General features: G+C 47.3%; 1 protein-coding gene across 1 annotated transcript; it reads left to right on the top strand.

The window, feature by feature from the left end:
- The first annotated feature begins 59 nt into the window (after positions 1-59).
- BCKDHA (branched chain keto acid dehydrogenase E1 subunit alpha) lies at positions 60-25,854 on the top strand. Its single transcript, XM_063431291.1, has 9 exons — positions 60-132; positions 5,810-5,986; positions 16,231-16,317; positions 18,038-18,146; positions 21,284-21,445; positions 22,012-22,218; positions 22,314-22,455; positions 23,120-23,291; positions 25,320-25,854. Exons 1-9 carry the CDS (start codon positions 70-72, stop codon positions 25,488-25,490), a joined length of 1,290 nt encoding a protein of 429 aa, XP_063287361.1. The 5' UTR covers positions 60-69; the 3' UTR covers positions 25,491-25,854.
- Positions 25,855-26,957: the final 1,103 nt, after the last annotated feature.

Raw genomic sequence — 26,957 nt, 5'->3', positions numbered from 1 at the left:
TGAGGGGGCAGGTCCCAGGCTGGGGCCCTCGGGGGCTATCGGGGGAGGGGCTGCACCAATCCGGGCAAAATGGCGGCTCTGAGGGCAATACTGCGACTCCGGGGGCCGGGAGGATGGAGCAGGGGGAGAACGGTGAGAGCAAACCGGGGAGACACGGGGGGAAAGAGAGAGACTGGGGGGGAGAGAGAGAGAGAGAGAGAGAGAGAGAGAGAGAGAGAGACTGGGGGGACACAGAGAGAGAGAGACTGGGGGGGACACAGAGAGAGAGAGACTGGGGGGGAGAGAGAGAGACTTGGGGGACACAGAGAGAGAGAGACTGGGGGACACAGAGAGAGAGAGAGACTGGGGGGGACACAGAGAGAGAGACTGGGGGACACACAGAGAGAGAGATACTGGGGGGGACACAGAGAGAGAGAGAGAGACTGGGGGGGAGAGAGAGAGACTTGGGGGACACAGAGAGAGAGAGACTGGGGGACACAGAGAGAGAGAGACTGGGGGACACAGAGAGAGACTGGGGGACACAGAGAGAGACTGGGGGACACAGAGAGAGACTGGGGGGACACAGAGAGAGAGAGAGACTGGGGGGGACACAGAAAGAGAGACTGGGGGGACACAGAGAGAGAGACTGGGGGGACACAGAGAGAGAGACTGGGGGGGACACAGAGAGAGAGACTGGGGGGGACACAGAGAGAGAGACTGGGGGGGACACAGAGAGAGAGACTGGGGGGGACACAGAGAGAGATACTGGGGGGGACACAGAGAGAGATACTGGGGGGGACACAGAGAGAGGGACTGGGGGGACACAGAGAGAGGGACTGGGGGGACACAGAGAGAGGGACTGGGGGGACACAGAGAGAGGGACTGGGGGACACAGAGAGAGAGACTGGGGGACACAGAGAGAGAGACTGGGGGGGACAGAGAGAGAGACTGGGGGAGACAGAGAGAGAGACTGGGGGAGACAGAGAGAGAGACTGGGGGAGACAGAGAGAGAGACTGGGGGAGACAGAGAGAGAGACTGGGGGAGACAGAGAGAGAGACTGGGGGGGACAAACTGACTGTGGGAACAGAGAGAGAGAGAGACTGGGGAAGACAGAGATAGGGAGACTGTGGGGATATATATAATAAATATGAAGGTTTGTATTTTATATGTGATGGTTGCATATGGTGGATCTATTTTTCCCATGCTTTGTACAGTTCTGCGGTATAGGTTGGTGTTTTATGACTGGCTTATTATAACACATGGGTAGTTTCTGCAGCTCTCAGATTATCCATTGTCTGTTATTAGACATTGCATTTTTATTCTATGCAATCCCATTCCATGTTAACGGTGTCTGTACCGTGGAGTAGTGTCGAGGGGTGACATTGCTCTCTGTATGTTTATAGAGACCGGTCCCCAGGAGGGTGACATTGCTCTCTGTATGTTTATAGAGACGGGTCCCCAGGAGGTGACATTGCTCTCTGTATGTTTATAGAGACCGGTCCCCAGGAGGGTGACATTGCTCTCTGTATGTTTATAGAGACCGGTCCCCAGGAGGGTGACATTGCTCTCTGTATGTTTATAGAGACCGGTCCCCAGGAGGTGACATTGCTCTCTGTATGTTTATAGAGACCGGTCCCCAGGAGGGTGACATTGCTCTCTGTATGTTTATAGAGACCGGTCCCCAGGAGGGTGACATTGCTCTCTGTATGTTTATAGAGACTGGTCCCCAGGAGGGTGACATTGCTCTCTGTATGTTTATAGAGACCGGTCCCCAGGAGGGTGACATTGCTCTCTGTATGTTTATAGAGACCGGTCCCCAGGAGGTGACATTGCTCTCACTGCAGAGAGGCTGGTCAGCAAGCCTAGCTCTGAGTGGCTGACAGTCAGGGGTGGAGATTACCCCTCCTCTCTACCTGCACTGAACAGCAGATCCTGTACATGTTCTGGGAGCTGCAGGGGCCCCATGGATTGTAACTGATTTAACTCAACCTCCCCCCCTCCTATAATGGGAGATGTCTGTCTCACTGAAAGGGTTAACCCCCCAGTAATAGGAGATATCTGTCTCACTGAAAGGGTTAACCCCCCAGTAATAGGAGATATCTGTCTCCCTGAAAGGGTTAACCCCCCAGTAATAGGAGATATCTGTCTCACTGAAAGGGTTAACCCCCCCAATAAAAGGAGATATGTCTCACTTAAAGGGTTAACCCCTCAATAAAAGGAGATATCTGTCTCACTGAAAGGGTTAACCCCCCCAGTAATAGGAGATATCTGTCTCACTGAAAGGGTTAACCCCCCAGTAATAGGAGATATCTGTCTCACTGAAAGGGTTAACCCCCTGTAATAGAAGATATCTGTCTCACTGAAAGGGTTAACCCCCCAGTAATAGGAGATATCTGTCTCCATGAAAGGGTTAACCCCCCTGTAATAGGAGAGATCTGTCTCCATGAAAGGGTTAACCCCCTGTAATAGGAGATATCTGTCTCACTGATAGGGTTAACCCCCCTGTAATAGGAGAGATCTGTCTCACTGATAGGGTTAACCCCAGTAATGGGATATGTCTCACTGAAAGGGTTAACCCCAGTGATTGGAGATATCTTTCTCATTGAAAGGGTTAACAATAAGAGATATATAGTACTGAAACTAAACTCACATTGCAGAGTTCAGGCCAATGCCGTTATTGTCACTGCAGTTCACCGGTTAGTGAATACAGCTCATTGTCACTCCTGTTCTGTAGTTTATTAGCAGAGCAATTATTCATATTCTGCAGATCTGTACAGTCAGCAAACCATTCCAATAAACCATGTGTGACATACGGGAACAGTGAATGGGTCCCTGAGCAGAACAGCTTAGTATCTTTTATTCCAGAAATACTCACAGTTTGTCCGGAATATGCGGGTTTTGGCCCAAATTCTTAATTGAAAACACCTTATTTGGAGATGTTTCTAATTTGGAACTAAACTTTGAATGGACCCAGGTAGGTGATAAACCATTTTGAAATAACTTGGCTACTTTCCATGGTACGGCACGAGCAGACTGCTGGCATAAAGCGGGCTGCAGTGGTTATGGTAATTAGTGTTGCCCTTTAGGTTTTTATTGTTTTCAGATATTTAGCTTTTCGTTATGTCAAATATGGGGGATAGCTTAATAAGCTCACTGCTGGCATCATCCCCTTCTGTCACCCTGCAGTGGGAGGGACAGACTCTGTGTCACCCTGCAGTAGGAGGAACAGACTGTCCCATAGCTCCTTCTGTCCGTGTCACCCTGCAGTGGGAGGGACAGACTCCGTGTCACCCTGCAGTGGGAGGGACAGACTCCGTGTCACCCTGCAGTGGGAGGGACAGACTGTCCCATAGCTCCTTCTGTCTGTGTCACCCTGCAGTGGGAGGGACAGACTCTGTGTCCCATAGCTCCTTCTGTTGTGTCACCCTGCAGTGGGAGGGACAGACTGTCCCATAGCTCCTTCTGTCTGTGTCACCCTGCAGTGGGAGGGACAGACTGTCCCATAGCTCCTTCTGTCTGTGTCACCCTGCAGTGGGAGGGACAGACTGTCCCATAGCTCCTTCTGTCTGTGTCACCCTGCAGTGGGAGGGACAGACTCTGTGTCCCATAGCTCCTTCTGTTGTGTCACCCTGCAGTGGGAGGGACAGACTGTCCCATAGCTCCTTCTGTCTGTGTCACCCTGCAGTGGGAGGGACAGACTGTCCCATAGCTCCTTCTGTCTGTGTCACCCTGCAGTGGGAGGGACAGACTGTCCCATAGCTTCTTCTGTCTGTGTCACCCTGCAGTGGGAGGGACAGACTGTCCCATAGCTCCTTCTGTCTGTGTCACCCTGCAGTGGGAGGGACAGACTGTCCCATAGCTCCTTCTGTCTGTGTCACCCTGCAGTAAGAGGGACAGACTCTGTGTCCCATAGCTCCTTCTGTCTGTCACCCTGCAGTGGGAGGGACAGACTCCGTGTCCCATAGCTCCTTCTGCCAGTGTCACCCTGCAGTGGGAGGGACAGACTCTGTGTCCCATAGCTCCTTCTGTCAGTGTCACCCTGCAGTGGGAGGGACAGACTCCGTGTCCCATAGCTCCTTCTGTCTGTGTCACCCTGCAGTGGGAGGGACAGACTCCGTGTCCCATAGCTCCTTCTGTCTGTCACCCTGCAGTGGGAGGGACAGACTCCGTGTCCCATAGCTCCTTCTGCCAGTGTCACCCTGCAGTGGGAGGGACAGACTCCGTGTCCCATAGCTCCTTCTGTCTGTGTCACCCTGCAGTGGGAGGGACAGACTCTGTGTCCCATAGCTCCTTCTGCCAGTGTCACCCTGCAGTGGGAGGGACAGACTCCATGTCCCATAGCTCCTTCTGTCTGTGTCACCCTGCAGTGGGAGGGACAGACTCTGTGTCCCATAGCTCCTTCTGTCAGTGTCACCCTGCAGTGGGAGGGACAGACTGTGTGTCCCATAGCTCCTTCTGTCTCTGTCACCCTGCAGTGGGAGGGACAAACTCTGTGTCCCATAGCTCCTTCTGTCTCTGTCACCCTGCAGTGGGAGGGACAGACTCTAAAGTTATCTCCTGCTCTGTAAATTGAACTTTAATCACATGCAAGAGTCTTCTGCAGTGTAGCAAGCTATTAAAGGACCACTCTAGGCACCCAGACCACTTCAGCTTAATGAAAAGGTCTGGGTGCCTGATCCAGCTAGGTTTAACCCTTTTTTATATAAACATAGCAGTTTCAGAGAAACTGCTATGTTTATATAAGGGTTAAGCCAGCCCCTAAATCCTCTAGTGGCTGTCTCACTGACAGCCGCTAGAGGCGCTTGCGTGATTCTCACTGTGAAAATCACAGTGAGAGCATTCAAGCGTCCATAGGAAAGCATTGTTAATGCTTTCCTATGGGACCGGCTGAATGCGCGCGCAGCTCTTGCCACGCATGCGCATTCAGTCGAAAGGGAGGATCGGAGGCGGAGAGGATGAGGAGAGCTCCCCGCCCAACGCTGGAATAAAGGTAAGTTTTAACCCTTTCCTCTCCCCAGAGCCGGGCGGGAGTGGGACCCTGATGGTGGGGGCACCCTCAGGGCACTATAGTGCCAGGAAAACGAGTATGTTTTCCTGGCACTATAGTGGTCCTTTAACTAAGCATTTGATATGAATTTCTATATTAAACAGAATTTGCGATAAAGGAAGTAAATATTAAATTACTCTTTACAGGAAGTGTTTAGGAAGGTTGTGTCAGTCACATGCAGGAAGGTGTGACTGGGGCTGTATAAGCAAAGTGCTTTAACTCCTAATTAGCAGAGAATTCAGCAGTGAGACTGCATGGGCTTGATCTATACACCAAAGCCACCTTATTAAACTAAAGTTATTTTGGTGCCTATAGTTTCTCTTTATATTATAATTGTGGAAAATGTGCAGACATTAAATAACACTGAAAACCCGCAATATCTCTGTTTGTGGCTGTCACCTCGCAAAGACCGGAGATTGTATTTAATATTTGCTAGTTGGCGCTGCAGCGCAGGTGGCAGGGCTGTGAAGCCCAGGAGATCATTAGAGACCATCCAATGAGCCGGTCATATCTGACCATATACACTGCTTCCCAATGTGACATCATTTTGGACAGGGGCCATCCAGCTGGTCACATGACAGGAGAAGCTGAAGAGTATCTCCCTGGCTGAAAGTAAACTATAGCTGCTATTGTCCACAGCCAGGTTTTACCGAGGGAGCTGCATGCTGGGTACTTCTCTGTAAACATATAAGACAGACAGGTGATCCTCAGAGTAAGCTTGTCATTTGGCATGGCCGCTGCTGCCTCTTTGCTTATCTAAATCTCTTTGTCATCCGTCACAGGCTGTCCGTTTTCGCAGCGAGTTCACGTCACTGGAGGAGAAGCCGCAGTTCCCAGGAGCCTCTGCAGAGTTTGTGGAGTCGTTGGAATTCATCCAGCCCAATGTAATTTCTGGGATCCCCATCTATCGGGTGATGGACCGACAGGGCCAAATCCTCAACCCGCAAGAAGACCCACATGTAAGGTCCAAGCTGGTGTGTCTAAGAGATGCAATGCCTGTTTCGCATGGGGAGTGAATTCGAATGATTAAATAAATCTCTAAATTCAATACGCTGCAATCTGTAATGAACGCGGCTGCGAGGCTTATTTTCCTGTCCGGTCGCACCTCCCACGCCTCCACGCTCTGTCAGTCCCTGCATTGGCTTCCAGTTAGATATAGGGCCCAATTCAAAATTCTGGCACTTGCTTACAAATCCCTACATAATGCTGCTCCAACATACCTATCCTCCCTCATACACAAGTATGTCCCGTCGAGACCCCTGCGCTCATCCCAAGACCTACGCCTATCCTCTGCCCGGATCCCCACCTCTGACGCTCGCCTTCAAGACTTCTCTAGGGCTGCACCTATTCTGTGGAACTCACTTCCCTCCTCAATCAGACTTTCACCCAGCCTCCACTCCTTCAAAAAATCTTTGAAAACTCACTTCTTCGTTAAAGCGTATCAATTAAACTGTCAGCAGGCTTCTCATCCCCCACCCCTTGACTCCTTCCCTGCAACTGTCAAAAATGACCTACCAAGCACTCAATAAACCCTTCTCTAACAAACTATTTAATTCCCCTACTTTAACCCGTTTGTGTCACTATACCCCACTCCCTCTAGCATGTAAGCTCATTGAGCAGGGCCCTCAACCCCCTCTGTTCCTGTACGTCCAGTGGTCTAATCTCAATTATGTGTCTGTTAGTCCACCCATTGTACAGCGCTACGGAATTTGTTGGCGCTATATAAATAATAAAATAATAATAATAATAATAATATCTTGTATGTTCTATAGGGACATTAAAGGACCACTACACTCAATGTCTGTCCTTTTACCCTGCAATGTAAAACATTGACTTTTAGTAAATACAGATATGTGTCATTACATTGCAGGGTTAAAGGATCATTATAGTGTCAGGAAACAAACTTGTTTACGTCAGCTCTCGAGTGGAACGGAATGCGCATGCGTGTCCAGAGCCGCGCGCGCATTTAAAACGCCCATAGGAAAGCATTTCTCAATGCTTTCCTATGGACGTTCTGCATGCTGAGTGCGATTTTCGCATCCAGCATTGCAGAAGCGCCTCTAGCAGCTGTCAAGAAGACAGCCACTAGAGGCTGGCTTAACCCTGCAATGCAAACATCGCAGTTTCTCTGAAACTGCTATGTTTACATCTGAAGGGTTAAAACCTGTGGGACCTGGCACCCAGACCACTTCATTGAGCTGAAGTGTTCTGGGTGACTATTGTGGTCTTTTAACCCCATAAGGACACATGACATGTGTGGCATGTCACGATTCCCTTTTATTCCAGAAGTTTGGTCCTTAAGGGGTTAACACAACTCTAGTGCAAAAAACAGTCAGACTTAATTCTCAATCAGAGGCTACTCCTAGAGAAGAATTTAATTGGCGCATGCTCAGTAGCCTCTTAATGCATCCCTATAAGAAAGCTTAGGATTTGGTGAGATCATCAAGATTGATCTAAGCCAAAGAGACAGGGTGGCCATGAAAAAAACCTGCCTCTATCAAGAAATCCAAGGTGTCTTGGCACATAAACATGTACAGGACACTAAATGTCTGTATCCCTAGTAGTGTTCCTATAACATTAATGGTGATGGTAAATACTAGGGAGCCTGGGAGATTTTAAAGATACACACCCCATCTGAATATTATCGTGCCTTTTATATCACTAGATCTGTCCGTGTCCGGTTATCCTAACCATAGTATTCAATCCTCATCCCGTGGGGCATGAAACTAAAGATCTAAGAGCCAATAGAGAAAAAAAAACCTTGCTGTAGTTACAGAGTATAAAGCATCAATCGAAATAGTCCATGTATAAAATAAACCCCTAAATAGATTAATAGATCGTATAAGACCGTACAGATGTTGCTGACACTCCGTGAAACTCGTAAGGCTAATTTCAGGAAAGAATCCTCTGTTGCCGTCAGTGGAAGGTAAGTAGACAGCACTAGACAAGTTTTAATGCCGAATCCAGCTGGTAGCCTCCTTTCTCCGGTACTGGGCTGATCTGCATGAGACGGACTGATTTATTAACTCTGAAAGAATAGTTCATTTTTTTGGAAGAGCCGTCTCCTGATTGGCAAGTTTTAATCTGGAACCGTGTGAGTGTTTAAAGTAATTGGGAACAGACCGCACTATGAAATGTATTTTTCAAACTAAGTGGAACATTGGAAGCATCATTTTATTTATTTCTGGGACTTTGATGAGTTCTTTACAGACCGTATTGTGTGTTTGTATATAGACGCATCCTGCAACAGTTTGCTACATCTGTACTGTCTTATGCTATCTGTTTATTGGTTGCATAAGTTTCTATTTATACAAGCATTAAAGCGGCACTGGGATGCCGAAATTACCTTTCCCCGATCGACTCCTCTTCTCTCCCTCTCTCAGGATCTGTTCTTAATTTCTTCCTGTCTGCTCTAGTTTTCTTTAAAACATAGGACAAAGTAGGGACTATTCCTCTTATGGAGGTTTCCTACGCCTGACCATCTCTGACCAGCGGAGGAGCAATGTGTGCTTCGTTTCCGGTGGTCAGAGAAATTTTCCTACAATTCTCACCTTTCCTCCGTGTTCCCGTGAAGCCTCCTTTCACTTTTCCCGAACGTCCTGTCATTTAGACAGAACGTTGGCAAAATTACCGAATTGTGTCCTAACAGAATGAGAACTGTTTCTCCATTCGTGTTAGGACGCATTTCGAGACTTTGTTCGGATCGGAATTTCATTCGAATGAATGAAACTCTGATCATATTCGTGCCGCTGCTGCATCTTGCATCCACTTAGTAGATAACTCCCTAATTCCCACGGTATCAGGGAGCTATCTACCAAAAGGCTGAAAGCCCTAAATTGGTCTTTCAGCCAAATTTACTAATTATAAGTAAAGATTACTTAGTATTAGTAAATTATGCCCCTACTCGCTATACCGCGAGTAGGGGTATGTCTAGTAAACAGTGAGCAGCCTGTGGCAAAAAAAATCCTAGTATCCCTCCTCCCAAGCCCCCACCCGTGCAGCGCGAGTGGGGGCTAGTAAACTGAAGGGGGGGCCTATTGTCCACTCTACCTCTAAGGCTCGCTGCTTAGGTGTTCTTTTTGACTCTGAGCTCCTCTTCACCCCTCATGTCCAATCAATCGCCAAATCCAGCCGCTTCCATCCCAAAAACAGTGTGCGCATCCGACTTTATTTAACACCTGATACGGCAAAGGTGCTTGTCCATGCTGCTGTCCTTTCTCGCCTTGACTACTGTAATCCGCTTCTCAGTGGTCTTACGTGTTCCCAACTTGCCCCGATACAGTCTATAATGAATACGGCGACGAAGCTCATCTTCCTGTCCGCCCGCACCTCCCAAGCCTCACCCTTCTGTCAGTCCCTACATTGGCTTCCCGTAAGATATAGGGCTCAATTTAAGATCCTGGTACTAGCTTACAAATCTCTACACTATGCTGCTCTTACCTACTTATCCTCACTAATAGACAAATATGTCCCATCTAGGCCACTACGCTCTGCCGGAGACCTACGCTTAACCTCTGTTCGTACTCCTACCTCTGATGCTCACCTTAAAGACTTCTCTAGGGCTGCACCGTTCCTATGGAACGCCCTTCCCCTCTCTGTTAGACTTTCACCCAATCACCACTCCTTCAAAAAAATCTTTGAAAACTTACTTCTTTAGGAAAGCATATCAATTAAACTGTGAGCAGCTTTCTCTCCCCGCACCCTGATACCTCTCCTGATACTGCCATCAAAACAAAACACTAAGCACCCAATGAACACTATCCCAGCAACCTACTTTTCTACCCTACCCTTAGTGTCACTATACACCACTCCCTCTAGCATGTAAGCTCACTGAGCAGGGCCCTCAATCCCTCTGTTACTGTGTCACTGTACCCCACTCCCTCTAACATGTAAACTCACTGAGCAGGGCCCTCAATCCCTCTGTTACTGTGTCACTATACCCACTCCCTCTAACATGTAAGATCACTGAGCAGGCCCTCAATCCCTCTGTTACAGTGTCACTATACCCCACTCCCTCTAACATGTAAGCTCACTGAGCAGGCCCTCAATCCCTCTGTTACAGTGTCACTATACCCCACTCCCTCTAACATGTAACCTCACTGAGCAGGGCCCTCAATCTCTCTGTTACTGTCACTATAACCCACTCCCTCTAACATGTAAACTCACTGAGCAGGGCCTCAATCCCTCTGTTACTGTGTCACTATACCCCACTCCCTCTAACATGTAACCTCACTGAGCAGGGCCCTCAATCTCTCTGTTACTGTCACTATAACCCACTCCCTCTAACATGTAAACTCACTGAGCAGGGCCCTCAATCCCTCTGTTACTGTGTCACTATACCCCACTCCCTCTAACATGTAAACTCACTGAGCAGGGCCCTCAATCCCTCTGTTACAGTGTCACTATACCCCACTCCCTCTAACATGTAAACTCACTGAGCAGGGCCTCAATCCCTCTGTTACTGTGTCACTATACCCCACTCCCTCTAACATGTAAGATCACTGAGCAGGGCCCTCAATCTCTCTGTTACTGTCACTATAACCCACTCCCTCTAACATGTAAACTCACTGAGCAGGGCCTCAATCCCTCTGTTACTGTGTCACTATACCCCACTCCCTCTAGCATGTAAACTCACTGAGCAGGGCCTCAATCCCTCTGTTACTGTGTCACTATACCCCACTCCCTCTAACATGTAAACTCACTGAGCAGGCCCTCAATCCCTCTGTTACTGTCACTATAACCCACTCCCTCTAACATGTAAACTCACTGAGCAGGGCCCTCAATCCCTCTGTTACTGTGTCACTATACCCCACTCCCTCTAACATGTAAGCTCACTGAGCAGGGCCATCAATCCCTCTGTTACTGTGTCACTATACCCCACTCCCTCTAACATGTAAACTCACTGAGCAGGGCCCTCAATCCACCTGTTACTGTATCACTATACCCCACTCCCTCTAACATGTAAACTCACTGTGCAGGGCCCTCAATCCCTCTGTTACTGTGTCACTATACCCCACTCCCTCTAACATGTAAACTCACTGAGCAGGCCCTCAATCCCTCTGTTACTGTCACTATAACCCACTCCCTCTAACATGTAAACTCACTGAGCAGGGCCCTCAATCCCTCTGTTACTGTGTCACTATACCCCACTCCCTCTAACATGTAAGCTCACTGAGCAGGGCCATCAATCCCTCTGTTACTGTGTCACTATACCCCACTCCCTCTAACATGTAACCTCACTGAGCAGGCCCTCAATCCCTCTGTTACTGTGTCACTATACCCCACTCCCTCTAACATGTAAACTCACTGAGCAGGGCCCTCAATCCCTCTGTTACTGTGTCACTATACCCCACTCCCTCTAACATGTAAACTCACTGAGCAGGCCCTCAATCCCTCTGTTACTGTGTCACTATACCCCACTCCCTCTAACATGTAAACTCACTGAGCAGGGCCCTCAATCCCTCTGTTACTGTGTCACTATACCCCACTCCCTCTAACATGTAAACTCACTGAGCAGGCCCTCAATCCCTCTGTTACTGTCACTATAACCCACTCCCTCTAACATGTAAACTCACTGAGCAGGCCCTCAATCCCTCTGTTACTGTGTCACTATACCCCACTCCCTCTAACATGTAAACTCACTGAGCAGGCCCTCAATCCCTCTGTTACTGTCACTATAACCCACTCCCTCTAACATGTAAACTCACTGAGCAGGCCCTCAATCCCTCTGTTACTGTGTCACTATACCCCACTCCCTCTAACATGTAAACTCACTGAGCAGGGCCTCAATCCCTCTGTTACTGTGTCACTATACCCCACTCCCTCTTACATGTAAACTCACTGAGCAGGGCCTCAATCCCTCTGTTACTGTCACTATACCCCACTCCCTCTAACATGTAAACTCACTGAGCAGGGCCCTCAATCCCTCTGTTACTGTGTCACTATACCCCACTCCCTCTAACATGTAAGCTCACTGAGCAGGCCCTCAATCTCTCTGTTAATGTCACTATACCCCACTCCCTTTAGCATGTAAACTCACTGAGCAGGGCCCTCAATCCCTCTGTTACTGTCACTATACCCCACTCCCTCTAACATGTAAGCTCACTGAGCAGGCCCTCAATCCCTCTGTTAATGTCACTATACCCCACTCCCTTTAGCATGTAAACTCACTGAGCAGGGCCCTCAATCCCTCTGTTACTGTGTCACTATACCCCACTCCCTCTAGCATGTAACCTCACTGAGCAGGGCCCTCAATCTCTCTGTTACTGTGTCACTATACCCCACTCCCTCTAACATGTAAACTCACTGAGCAGGGCCCTCAATCCCTCTGTTACTGTGTCACTATACCCCACTCCCTCTAGCATGTAAACTCACTGAGCAGGCCCTCAATCCCTCTGTTACTGTGTCACTATACCCCACTCCCTCTAGCATGTAAGCTCATTGAGCAGGGCCCTCTGTTCCTGTGTGTCCAACTTGTCTGGTTACAAATACGTGTCTTTTGGTCCACCCATTGTCCAGCGTTACGGAACTGTTGGCGCTTTAAGAATAATAATTTTTAAAAAAAGAATGCCCATAAAGTATAATGGGAAGCAACACTTAAACTCATTTGCAGGCAAATCTGTGTTATGTAGCAAATTAATCTTTACCACGTGTGTTCCCCAAGTACAGCAGCAGATTGAAATTACCAAAATAATCAAAATTATCAAAATAGAAATTACCTGGGATTATTTTCTATGGAATGACAGGTGAATGATATAATGGGAAGCAATATGTAACTTTGAATCTGTACTGTGAAACATATCAAATAAATTGTTTGCTGGCATACTCTCCAGGTTCAGTGGCAATTGTTTAAATTTAGGTTAAAGGACCACTATAGTCACCCAGACCACTTCAGCTCAATGAAGTGGTCTAGGTGCCAGGTCCCCTATGTTTTAACCCTTCAGATGTTAATTGCAGGGTTAATCCAGCCTCTAGTGGCTGTCTTTCTGTCTTTCGCATTGAGAACGCAGAAAGTCCATAGGAAATCATTAAGAAATGCTTTCCTATGGGTGTTCTTTAATGTGCGCGCGCCTCTGGCCGTGCATGCGAATTCGGCTGCACTCGGGAACTGACGTCGGAGAGGGAGGAGAGGTCACCAGCGCCGAGGGAGCCCGGCGCTGGAATAAGGTAAATGGCTGAAGGGGTTTTAACTCCTTCAGCCCAGCGGGAGTGGGGCCCTGGGGGAAGGGGGGACCTAAGGAGTTTGTTTTCCTGACACTATAGTGATCCTTTAAGTGGGATTACCATTGTTTTCTATGGAATGCAAAGGGTGAATGACTAAAGAGAATGCCCAAAGAGTATAATGCAGGGCTTGACAAATTTGCTTTGAATCTAGGAGCCAGCTAAAAACGTTAGGAGACAGATTTTTTTTTTTTTTTAGCTTACAAACCTTTATATTCAACGACAAAAATAAAATTGTTAAAGGGACACTATAGTCACCAGGACCACCACAGCTTAATGTAGTGTCTTTAGCCTGTCCCTGCAGACTTTTCAATGTAAACACTGCGTTTTCAGTGAAACCTCTAGTGACCGTCACTCAGACGGTCACTAGAGGTGATTCCTGTGTCAGTGCTGCACAGTGTTCAGCACCTACATTCAGTGTCTCCACGCTCTGCATGGAGGTGCTGAACGCTCCCAATAGAGATACATTGAGGAGATGCTAATTGGTGCAGCGTTTTACAGTCAATCCTATGGGAAAACATTGGTTTGGCTGAGATCATTGAGCTTGATAATATCAGCCACAGAGACAGGGCCAGTCAAGGGGAGACCAGCACAGTGTGGGGAAAAAAAGGTGAGTTAAAAACACAATTCATTTGCGAAGGGAAGGAGTCTGGTCATCTAAACACACACATATATAACCATGATAAACAGACTCCTACCATGACAGACACACACCCACACCATGACACACACACACACCATGACAGACAGACACATATTCCATGACAGACAGACACACACACACACACACACCCCAAGACAGACAGACAGACCCATACACTTAGACTGACAGACATGCAGTCACACAATATTGCTTGTTTTAATACCTGTGGGGTCCAGTGGGCGACTGGCAGGGGAATTATGGAGGCGGACGGCATACTGAGGGATTGTGCAGGCGAGCGGAAAATTGGGTGATCGTGGAGGCGGGCGGCTAGCAGCGCGTATTGTTGAGCTGTGATGTTTCTGCTCTGCTTTCCCACACACCGCTTAGTGAGACCTGAGCCGGAATAGGACATCATATCCCTGCCCCGGTATCATTAAGCGGCGCGCATTGAGCCGGGCAGGGACATCACAGCTCCCTCGCCGCCGGCAACAATACGTGCTGCTAGCCGCCCGCCTCCACGACCCTCGAACATGCTGCCCGCCTCCATAATCCTCCAGCTTGCCGCTGCCTGCCTTGGAGGGAAGGGGCTCGCATATCCCAGATGCCAAGGCAAAATTCCTAGGAGCCATGGCACCTGGAATTTGTCAAGCCCTGGTATAATGGGAGGCAACACACAAACTCATTTGCAGGCAAATCTGTGTTATGTAGCAAATTCATCTTTACCACAGGTGTTCCCCAAGTACAGCAGTAGATTGTAAAATTAAAAGTAACTGGGATTATAGCTCTTTCCTATGGAATGACAGTTAAATGATACAATGGAATGCCCATAGACTATAATGGGAAGCAATATGTGACTTGGAATCTGAACTGTGAAACTTATTGGGATGAGAATATCATTTTGCCTCTTTATGATATATTGAATATGCTGTGCAATTTTGGGCACCTGTTCTAAAGAAGGATATTATGGCACTAGAAAAAGGCAGGCTACAAAATTAATAAAAGGAAAGGAATCAGCTATGAAGAAAGGTTAACAAATTTAAACCTATTTAGTTTAGAAAAACGTCGCCTGAGAGGGGATATGATAACATTATACAAATATATTCGGGGCCAATACAAACCATTGTGTGGAAATCTATTCACAAACCGGACTTTACATAGGACACGAGGTCATGCGTTTAGACTGGAAGAAAGAAGATTTCGTCTAAGGCAAAGGAAAGTTTTTTTTTTACTGTAAGAACAATCAGGATGTGGAATTCTCTGCCTGAAGAAGTGGTTTTATCAGAGTCCGTACAGATGTTCAAACAGCTACTAGATGCATACTTGCAAAGACAGAATATTCAAGGATATAATCTTTCAATGTAGGGTAATAACTGCTTGATCCAAGGATAAATCTGACTGCCATGCTGGGGTCAAGAAGGAATTTTTTTCTTAGCTTGTTGCAAAATTGTAGCTTAGGAGGTGAAGAAATAACAAACAAAAAAACACTTGTTTGTTCCCCCTCCCTGAGACTTACCTTGGGACAGGGAGGGGGAATCCCAGGTGCCTTGTGTGATAAGGGCATCCTATATAAGAGGCAGAGCCGAGTGTGAGGGAGCTGGGCCTATTGCGACGGGCAGGGCTTAGCACCGCGATGCGCCTCTATCAGCAGTTAGCTGTGCACCTGTTCAGGATCGGCCCTGTCATTCCGTAGAAAAGTGCTATAATCCCACTTGCTTTTAATGTTACAATCTGCTGCTGTACTTGGGGAACGCCTGTGGTAAAGGTTAGTTTGCTATGTAACACAGATTTACCTGCAAGTGAGTTCGTGTGTTAACTCCCATTATAGTCTATAGGCATTCTCTTTAGTCATTCACCATTGGCATTCCATAGAAAACCATGATAATCCCAATTAATCTCAATTTTAAAAATTGCCACTGAACCTGGAGAGTATGTCTACAAAAGATTTATTTTATATGTCTAATAATTTTGTCTCTAATTGAAATATTTTGTTTCCATTATTGTCTATGGGCATTCCAATCTGTCATTCCTTTTAGTATGTCCCCCCATTTTGATTAAACTTGCATATTGCTAGTGTGGTGTGTCCACTTTAATCTTCTTTTATTTATATCATTTTTAAATAAATTTATTTCTGTTAATTTTTGTTTTTTAATTTTCAAAAGTTGATCCTGTTGAATTTTTTTATTTTATTTTGCCATCTTCCGGGAGGGTCACATCATTAGCAGAGAAAACATTTTGTATATCTGACTCTGCATCCATCAACGTCATAAGGACTTAGGAGACTCTACAGGTCTTACAGGTAGAAATCTGATAAAGCCAACATTTTCTGTTTAAACCCTGCAGATCCCTAAAGAGAAGGTTCTTAAGTTTTACCACACAATGACTCTACTGAATACCATGGACAGGATCCTGTACGAGTCTCAGAGACAGGTAAGAACACCCAGTCTGTGTCACCCTGCAGTGGGAGGGACAGACTGTGTGTCCCATAGCTCCTTCTGTCTGTGTCACCCTGCAGTGGGAGGGACAGACTCAGTGTCCCATAGCTCCTTCTGTCTGTGTCACCCTGCAGTGGGAGGGACAGACTCAGTGTCCCATAGCTCCTTCTGTCTGTGTCACCCTGCAGTGGGAGGGACAAACTGTGTGTCCCATAGCTCCTTCTGTCTGTGTCACCCTGCAGTGGGAGGGACAGACTCCGTGTCCCATAGCTCCTTCTGTCTGTGTCACCCTGCAGTGGGAGGGACAGACTCCGTGTCCCATAGCTCCCTCTGTCTGTGTCACCCTGCAGTGGGAGGGACAGACTGTGTGTCCCATAGCTCCTTCTGTCTGTCACCCTGCAGTGGGAGGGACAGACTCCGTGTCCCATAGCTCCTTCTGTCTGTCACCCTGCAGTGGGAGGGAGAGACTCCGTGTCCCATAGCTCCTTCTGTCTGTGTCACCCTGCAGTGGGAGGGACAGACTCCGTGTCCCATAGCTCCTTCTGTCTGTGTCACCCTGCAGTGGGACGGACAGACTCCGTATCCCATAGCTCCTTCTGTCTGTGTCACCCTGCAGTGGGAGGGACAGACTCCGTGTCCGATAGCTCCCTCTATCTGTGTCACCTTGCAGTGGGAGGGACAGACTGTGTGTCCCATAGCTCCTTCTGTCTGTCACCCTGCAGTGGGAGGGAGAGACTCCGTGTCCCATAGCTCCTTCTGTCTGTGTCACCCTGCAGTGGGAGGGACAGACTCCGTGTCCCATAGCTCCTTCTGTCTGTGTCACCCTGCAGTGGGAGGGACAGACTGTGTCCCATAGCTCCTTCTGTCTGTCACCCTGCAGTGGGAGGGACAGACTCCGTGTCCCATAGCTCCTTCTGTCTGTCACCCTGCAGTGGGAGGGACAGACTCCGTGTCCGATAGCTCCCTCTATCTGTGTCACCTTGCAGTGGGAGGGACAGACTGTGTGTCCCATAGCTCCTTCTGTCTGTCACCCTGCAGTGGGAGGGGGAGACTCCGTGTCCCATAGCTCCTTCTGTCTGTGTCACCCTGCAGTGGGAGGGACAGACTCCGTGTCCCATAGCTCCTTCTGTCTGTGTCACCCTGCAGTGGGAGGGACAGACTGTGTCCCATAGCTCCTTCTGTCTGTCACCCTGCAGTGGGAGGGACAGACTCCGTGTCCCATAGCTCCTTCTGTCTGTCACCCTGCAGTGGGAGGGAGAGACTCCGTGTCCCATAGCTCCTTCTGTCTGTGTCACCCTGCAGTGGGAGGGACAGACTGTGTGTCCCATAGCTCCTTCTGTCTGTGTCACCCTGCAGTGGGAGGGACAGACTGTGTGTCCCATAGCTCCTTCTGTCTGTGTCACCCTGCAGTGGGAGGGACAGACTGTGTGTCCCATAGCTCCTTCTGTCTGTGTCACCCTGCAGTGGGAGGGACAGACTCCGTGTCCCATAGCTCCTTCTGTCTGTGTCACCCTGCAGTGGGAGGGACAGACTGTGTGTCCCATAGCTCCTTCTGTCTGTGTCACCCTGCAGTGGGAGGGACAGACTCCGTGTCCCATAGCTCCTTCTGTCTGTGTCACCCTGCAGTGGGAGGGACAGACTGTGTGTCCCATAGCTCCTTCTGTCTGTGTCATCCTGCAGTGCAAAGTTTTTATCCAAACTCTATTTGTTTTTAGGGAAGAATATCTTTCTATATGACAAACTATGGTGAGGAAGGGACCCATGTGGGCAGCGCTGCTGCAATGAATGATACCGATATTGTTTTTGGACAATACAGAGAAGCTGGTAAGTTGATTTCCCTATATACTTACATACAGTTAGTGGAATTGTATATAAATATTTTATTTGTACATTTATCCAGATGTGTTTAGATGCGCTTTGCATATTAAGCTTGTTATACTTTTATATGGAAAACAAATTTGCTAAAACTCAATGTAAAACTGAACCTCTTCTAGTTCCTCCTTATACAACGAATCCTCCCTGCAGGTAGAGGGTTCGCCCCTTATCTTGTCCTTGCACGCTCGCTGCCTGGTGTTATCACCTCTACACCTTATGTCCAGTCTGTCACCAAATCCTGGCACTTGTACCTGTTCTGCCAACTGTCAGGGCAGCTCAGTCTCTATAGAGCCAGCCCCTAACTCCCAACATCCTCAGCCTGCAGACTGGATGTTGGGAGCCTGGAAGGTGGCTATAAAAGTGTATGGCTCCTAAAATGTAGGAACCTGGAAGGTGGCTATAAAAGTGTATGTTTTGACCTGTATGTCTGTCAGTGTGTGTGTGTGTATCTGGATGTCTGTCAGTGTGTGTGTGTGTATCTGGATGTCTGTCAGTGTGTGTGTGTGTGTGTATCTGGATGTCTGTCAGTGTGTGTGTGTGTGTGTATCTGGATGTCTGTCAGTGTGTGTGTGTGTGTGTGTATCTGGATGTCTGTCAGTGTGTGTGTGTGTGTGTGTATCTGGATGTCTGTCAGTGTGTGTGTGTGTGTGTGTATCTGGATGTCTGTCAGTGTGTGTGTGTGTGTGTGTATCTGGATGTCTGTCAGTGTGTGTGTGTGTGTGTATCTGGATGTTTGTCAGTGTGTGTGTGTGTGTGTATCTGGATGTTTGTCAGTGTGTGTGTGTGTGTGTATCTGGATGTCTGTCAGTGTGTGTGTGTGTGTGTGTGTGTGTGTATCTGGATGTCTGTCAGTGTGTGTGTGTGTGTGTGTGTGTGTGTATCTGGATGTCTGTCAGTGTGTGTGTGTGTGTGCGTGTCTGGATGTCTGTCAGTGTGTGTGTGTGTATCTGGATGTCTGTCAGTGTGTGTGTGTGTGTGTATCTGGATGTCTGTCAGTGTGTGTGTGTGTGTGTGTGTGTGTGTGTGTGTATCTGGATGTCTGTCAGTGTGTGTGTGTGTGTGTGTATCTGGATGTCTGTCAGTGTGTGTGTGTGTGTGTATCTGGATGTCTGTCAGTGTGTGTGTGTGTGTGTGTGTGTATCTGGATGTCTGTCAGTGTGTGTGTGTGTGTGTGTGTATCTGGATGTCTGTCAGTGTGTGTGTGTGTGTGTATCTGGATGTCTGTCAGTGTGTGTGTGTGTGTGTGTATCTGGATGTCTGTTAGTGTGTGTGTGTGTGTGTGTATCTGGATGTCTGTTAGTGTGTGTGTGTGTGTGTGTATCTGGATGTCTGTCAGTGTGTGTGTGTGTGTGTGTGTGTGTATCTGGATGTCTGTCAGTGTGTGTGTGTGTGTGTGTCTGGATGTCTGTCAGTGTGTGTGTGTGTGTGTGTATCTGGATGTCTGTCAGTGTGTGTGTGTGTGTGTGTGTGTGTGTATCTGGATGTCTGTTAGTGTGTGTGTGTGTGTATCTGGATGATTGTCAGTGTATCTGGATGATAGTCAGTGTGTGTATGTGTGTATCTGGATGTCTGTCAGTGTGTGTGTGTGTGTGTGTATCTGGATGATTGTCAGTGTATCTGGATGTGTGTGTGTGTGTGTGTGTCTGGATGTCTCAATGTGTGTGTGTGTGTATCTGGATGTCTGTCAGTGTGTGTGTGTATCTGGATGTCTGTGAGTGAGTGTGTGTGTGTATCTGGATGATTGTCTGTGTGTGTGTGTGTGTGTGTATCTGGATGATTGTCAGTGTATCTGGATGTCTGTGTGTGTGTGTGTGCGTGTCTAGATGTCTGTCAGTGTGTGTGTGTGTGTAGCTGGATGTCTCAGTGTGTGTGTAGCTGGATTTTTTTTTTTTTAGTAGATAGTAGATACCTGGAATAGTCTTCCAGTGGGAGCAGTAACAGTGATATAGAAAGGGTAGTAGATACCTGGAATAGCCTTCCAGTGGAAGCAGTAACCGTGATATAGAAAGGGTAGTAAATACCTGGAATAGCCTTCCAGTGGAAGCAGTAACAGTGATATAGAAATGGTAGTAGATATCTGGAATAGCCTTCCAGTGGAAGCAGTAAAGGCTAACAGTGATATAGAAAGGGTAGTAGATACATGGAATGGCCTTTCAATGGGAGCAGTAGAGAATGTTAACCTATAGTACAACTCGCCCTCTAACATACAATAAGTCTCTCAGAAACCCCCACTTCTCACCTCTGGTAGAATATTCCACAGAGCACACTGAATGCCTGGCTGCTCATTTATCATGTAAAATGGAGCAGTTACCATGGAAATCAATGCCATACGCCTGCCGGCCAGTTAACACTGCATCATGTTCAGTGAGATGGATTAGATTTAAATGACTGGAATGAGGTCTGTAGGGTCCAACAGCAAGTTCAGCCAATAAATTCCGGGTAATTCAGTCATATCAATGCAGCTGAAATGTATTAAATTTAACATCAGCCAAACTGAATATGGATTTACTCTGAACAGGATTGTGACGTTAGCTCAGCAACGAACCGCAGGCGTGTGGTGAGTAAATATCACGGAGCGAGTGGCCCATCCCGTTCTAGGAAATGGGGATTGTTTAATAAATGCGCTGTGGAGTGGACTCCTCTCCCCTATCCTTGCACCTTGTGGTAGCAGTGGGGTTCTGAGGACGCCTGAGATTTACTTTTAAACACTTCACGCATTTACTAATAATCCCTGCTCCTACTGCGACGGAGAGAAGAAGCATGGCTAGACCATTTGATTGTGCAATCTTTTACCATATAGTCTATTTACTAAATATTCCACAGGCAAATGCCCACACTTTGCACTGAAATTCTTTTTGTTTAGCAGACACCAATTGTCTCCAATCAGATTTTGTAATTTCGTGCATAGTAAGTAACACCACAGAGATCTATTCACTGAGAATTAGTTAATCACAATTTCCTAAATTACATTTTCTGGATTCTGACATCAGGTTGATTTTGCTTGATCGTATTTAGAAAGGACAGTGTGCTGACAAGGCATGGGCCGATGGCAATTATTTAATTCTGCGTTCTGTGCTGTCTTACAGGAGTATTGATGTACCGTGGTTATCCCTTGAACCTCTTCATGTCTCAGTGTTACGGCAATGCTAACGATCCAGGGAAAGGGCGGCAAATGCCCGTACATTATGGCTGCAAAGATCTGCATTTTGTAACAATCTCCTCGCCGCTGGCGACACAGATTCCTCAAGGTGAGTTGTTTGACACACCAGATTCCTGAATTCAAGCACTGTACACCAGGGTAGGCAACCTTCGGCACTCCAGATGTTGTGGACTACATCAGCCCTGATGCTTTGCCAGCTTTATGGCTGTACGTGCATTATGCGAGATGTAGTCCACAACATCTAAAATCTAGAATGCATAAGGTAGACTACCCCCGTTCTACACCCACAAAGCACAAGTTGTGAAATCACCTCTGTGATACCTACCTACCTTCCGTGCACTGCTCCAGGCTTTACTAGATCTGTCCTCTCTCTGTGAATGCTGTATACACAGTGTTTATGGTATGTACGTATTGTTTCTGCAAATCAAAAGCAGCAGCATTTTTGGTATTGTCTTATGTGCAGTTATTTGATCTACTGAAAGGAAAGCAGTTTGGGATTATGAAAGGAATATATGGCAACGCTGCGGGACTTCCTGTAGTCATTATCCAATTAAAACAGGGTATTTTAGCTGTAATTGAATTATCTCTCTCAGAATTTGGCGTTGGCATGTTCTGCGTCTGTCTAGCGAATTGAGTATTACCTTCTCCTCACAGCTGTGGGTGCGGCTTACACACTGAAACGTGAGAATGCTGACCGCGCTGTCATCTGCTATTTCGGAGAGGGAGCCGCTAGCGAGGGAGACGCCCACGCAGCTTTCAACTTCTCCGCCACCCTCGAATGTCCCATAATCTTCTTCTGCAGAAACAACGGCTATGCGATATCGACCCCGACATCCGAACAGTACCGCGGCGATGGTATTGGTGAGTGTTACCGACTGATTCCTTTTAGCTAGAAAAAGTTTAAAACGCAGACCTTTTAAAATTCTCCCTGTAACGCTCCTTTTATTGTGCTCTAGCTGCACGTGGTCCTGGCTACGGTATCATGTCTATTCGAGTGGACGGTAATGATGTCTTTGCCGTGTACAATGCCACAAAAGAGGCAAGACGTCGGGCAGTGGCAGAGAATCAGCCTTTCTTGATCGAAGCTATGACTTACAGGTGAGCAGACACTGCTAATGTGGGATTATCCTTGGCATAATAAATTAAAGCAATGCTCCATGCCCAAATACAGAAACCTTCAAAATCACTGTTTAGAAGATATACCCTCCCCCCCCCCCCCCCCCTAAGAAAACATGCTTGCATTTAATTATACATTTTTTTTTTATTGGGGTATATCTACAAACAGCTTGTTAAATCTACAGATCTCTTGCCTGGAGCCGTTGCAAACCCTCCCCTTCCATCCCCGCTTAGACTTTCTGTGACTGTCCAATCACTTCCAAACTTCCCTACGCAGCTCAATGAGAAATCGTTGCAAGGCGGCAGGTGCTCTGAGCAATTGCTGCCTCTTGAGCTTAGCTCCATTGAAGTAAACAAACCAGGAAGTAAATGGATTGGTTGTGATTGACAGCCTGGGTGGGGGGGTTGTAACCAGGTTGATTTATATATTGAAATCTGTACTTTTTGCAAAAAAAACACACTCTTTACACATAAAGTATTTTAGTAAAGAAAGTGATTTAGGGGTCTGTCGTGTCCCTTAATCAATTCAGAAAGTGATCATAAATCTCATAACACAGTTTAAACGTTTATTATATTATTCCGATTTCTTATTTACATCCCATCACTGTAATAAAATGGCTGTTTAACCTTTCTTCTGCATTTTAAGGATCGGGCACCATAGCACCAGTGATGACAGCTCTGCTTATCGCTCGGTAGATGAGGTTAATTATTGGGACAAACAGGACCATCCGATCTCACGGCTCCGTCACTACATGTTACACAAAGGCTGGTGGGACGAGGAGCAGGAGAAAATATGGAGGAAGAAGTCACGGAAGATGGTAAGATGGGCATTATTCCATACATGGCATGGTGTAATAATGAAAGGGGAGGCTGGCACTGTCAGTGCTGTGTATACATGACATGGTGTAATAGTGTGAGGGGAGGCTGGCACTGTCTGCTGTGTATACATGGCATGGTGTAATAGCGTGAGAGGAGGCTGGCACTGTCTGTGCTGTGTACACATGGCATGGTGTAATAGCGTGAGAGGGAGGCTGGCACTGTCTGTGCTGTGTATACATGGCATGGTGTAATAGCGTGAGAGGGAGGCTGGCACTGTCTGTGCTGTGTACACATGGCATGGTGTAATAGCGTGAGAGGGAGGCTGGCACTGTCTGTGCTGTGTACACATGGCATGGTGTAATAGTGTGAGGGGAGGCTGGCACTGTCGCAGTCTGCGCTGTACCTGTGCTGTGTACACATGGCATGGTGTAATAGCGTGAGAGGGAGGCTGGCACTGTCTGTGCTGTGTATACATGGCATGGTGTAATAGTGTGAGAGGAGGCTGGCACTGTCTGTGCTGTGTATACATGGCATGGTGTAATAGCGTGAGAGGAGGCTGGCACTGTCTGTGCTGTGTATACATGGCATGGTGTAATAGCGTGAGAGGGAGGCTGGCACTGTCTGTGCTGTGTACACATGGCATGGTGTAATAGTGTGAGGGGAGGCTGGCACTGTCGCAGTCTGCGCTGTACCTGTGCTGTGTACACATGGCATGGTGTAATAGCGTGAGAGGGAGGCTGGCACTGTCTGTGCTGTGTATACATGGCATGGTGTAATAGTGTGAGAGGAGGCTGGCACTGTCTGTGCTGTGTATACATGGCATGGTGTAATAGCGTGAGAGGAGGCTGGCACTGTCTGTGCTGTGTACACATGGCATGGTGTAATAGCGTGAGAGGGAGGCTGGCACTGTCTGTGCTGTGTATACATGGCATGGTGTAATAGCGTGAGAGGGAGGCTGGCACTGTCAGTGCTGTGTATACATGACATGGTGTAATAGTGTGAGGGGAGGCTGGCACTGTCTGCTGTGTATACATGGCATGGTGTAATAGTGTGCGGGGAGGCTGGCACTGTCTGTGCTGTGTATACATGGCATGGTGTAATAGCGTGAGAGGAGGCTGGCACTGTCTGTGCTGTGTATACATGGCATGGTGTAATAGCGTGAGAGGGAGGCTGGCACTGTCTGTGCTGTGTACACATGGCATGGTGTAATAGTGTGAGGGGAGGCTGGCACTGTCGCAGTCTGCGCTGTACCTGTACTGTGTACACATGGCATGGTGTAATAGCGTGAGAGGGAGGCTGGCACTGTCTGTGCTGTGTATACATGGCATGGCATGGTGTAATAGTGTGAGAGGAGGCTGGCACTGTCTGTGCTGTGTATACATGGCATGGTGTAATAGCGTGAGAGGAGGCGGGCACTGTCTGTACTGTGTACACATGGCATGGTGTAATAGCGTGAGAGGGAGGCTGGCACTGGCTGTGCTGTGTATACATGGCATGGTGTAATAGTGTGAGAGGAGGCGGGCACTGTCTGTGCTGTGTATACATGGCATGGTGTAATAGCGTGAGAGGAGGCTGGCACTGTCTGTGCTGTGTATACATGGCATGGTGTAATAGTGTGAGAGGAGGCTGGCACTGTCTGTGCTGTGTACACATGGCATGGTGTAATAGCGTGAGGGGGAGGCTGGCACTGTCGCAGTCTGCGCTGTACCTGTACTGTGTACACATGGCATGGTGTAATAGCGTGAGGGGGAGGCGGGCACTGTCTGTGCTGTGTACACATGGCATGGTGTAATAGCGTGAGGGGGAGGCTGGCACTGTCGCTGTCTGCGCTGTACTTGTACTGTGTACACATGGCATGGTGTAATAGCGTGAGGCTGGCGGCTGGCACTGTCGCTGTCTGTCCATAGTCTAGCAGTGTCTGAGGGGTTCCGTTCTGTATAAAGTGGGTAATTTAGTTAATCTGCAGATATTCTTGTTAGAGATTCTCCTTCCAGTGTTTATTAATACGTTTTTCTATTTCCGTGCAGGTAATGGAAGCATTTGAAGAGGCAGAACGCGCAAAAAAACCGAAGCTAGAGCACATGTTTACCGATGTGTATTCAGAGATGCCACCACAGCTGAAAAAACAGCAAGACTCTCTAATGAAACATCTGAAGGTTTACGGGGAACATTACCCCCTGGACAACTACGAAAAGTAATCATTTTATTGTGAGAGCAGAGACAGTCCAACACTACATATACCCGGATAATCTGTTACAGTGTCTGACCGAGATGCCTCCATTTTCTTTTCAAAGGAAGAATCATTTTTGGATTGTAAATACGAGTTAGGGAGATGTGCTTTCTGGTTTTAGAAATAGCTTAACACCATGGTGACAATTGACTTTGTGTGATTTCAGAGGCAGATTGCCAAGAAAGGCAGAGCAGACTCGGTGACATAGTTTATTTGGGACAAAGAAAACGATATTATGGATTCCAATCAATGTATCTTAGTTTGGTGGAGGAACATTAAAGAGATTTCACTGAATTTTCGTTTTCTTTTTAAATAAAGGACCCTTAATTCTACTTTTTTATTTTTTATTTCATTCTTTAAAGTTTTATTTCAGGAGCAATACTTAACACACACACACAGGACCTGCACTGTTCAAAAGAATTGGCAGAAAACGTGCGATGCGAAACAGCATTTTCAGAATTTCACATTTGCAGTAAACAAGTCTGTAAAGAAAATGAGCCGCGTAAATCAGGAAGCGTGGACAGTGGCAGTGTGTGCCAGATACATTGTGACATTTGAAATGCATTTTATTTCTGTTTATAATATAATCTAAATGAGATTTTTTTTATGATATTAATTAAGATTTGGTAGGTGAGTAGTGAGAGTAATTTTTTTTTTCTCTCTAAAGATTGTAAGAGAAGGTAAGTGTGATTGATGGAGTAGGTCTGTAAGATGGAAGATGTCGACAAGAAATGGAGATTGGTGAAATCTGAGGGTAATAAATTGCAAGTTTGTTGTGGACTGTGGGTCCCCACTGGGTATTGTGACGGGTGCAGGGCTTCTGTAACTGAATACATGGTTTTGGGGGGGCTGTAAGTTTCAGCTGATTATCCCATGATAGAGTGTATATATCACAACATTCAAGAAGATGTGCGCGTTTTTACCTTGAATGTCTAATCTGATCGCCGGCTGTCCGTTGTGATGAAACCAATATTATGTCTGTCGACAGTAAGAATGCCACATGAAATGTATTTCCATTAACCAGATTAAAACAATACTTGCAACATACAGATATTAAAGGGACACTATAGTCACCAGAACAACAGCTTATTGAATTTGTTCTGGTGAGTAGAATCATTCCCTTCAGTCTTTTTGCTGTAAACACTGTCAGAGAAACTGCAGTGTATACATTACAGCCTAGGGATACCTCCACTGGCCACTCCTCAGATGGCTGCTAGAGGTGCTTCCTGGGGCAGTGCTGCACAGTGTGACTGACATTCAGTGTCTCCACCCTCTGCATGGAGACACTGAACTTTCCTCATAGAGATGCATTGATTCAATGCATCTCTATGAGGAGATGCTGATTGGGCAGAGCTGTGTTTGACTTGTGCTGGCTCTTCCCCTGATCTGCCTCTTTGTCAGTCTTAGCCAATCCTATGGGAAAGCATTGTGATTG

Source organism: Pelobates fuscus, chromosome 9, assembly GCF_036172605.1.
Source record: "Pelobates fuscus isolate aPelFus1 chromosome 9, aPelFus1.pri, whole genome shotgun sequence".
NCBI lineage: Eukaryota > Metazoa > Chordata > Amphibia > Anura > Pelobatidae > Pelobates > Pelobates fuscus.
This window is presented reverse-complemented; position numbering and strand designations above follow the sequence as displayed.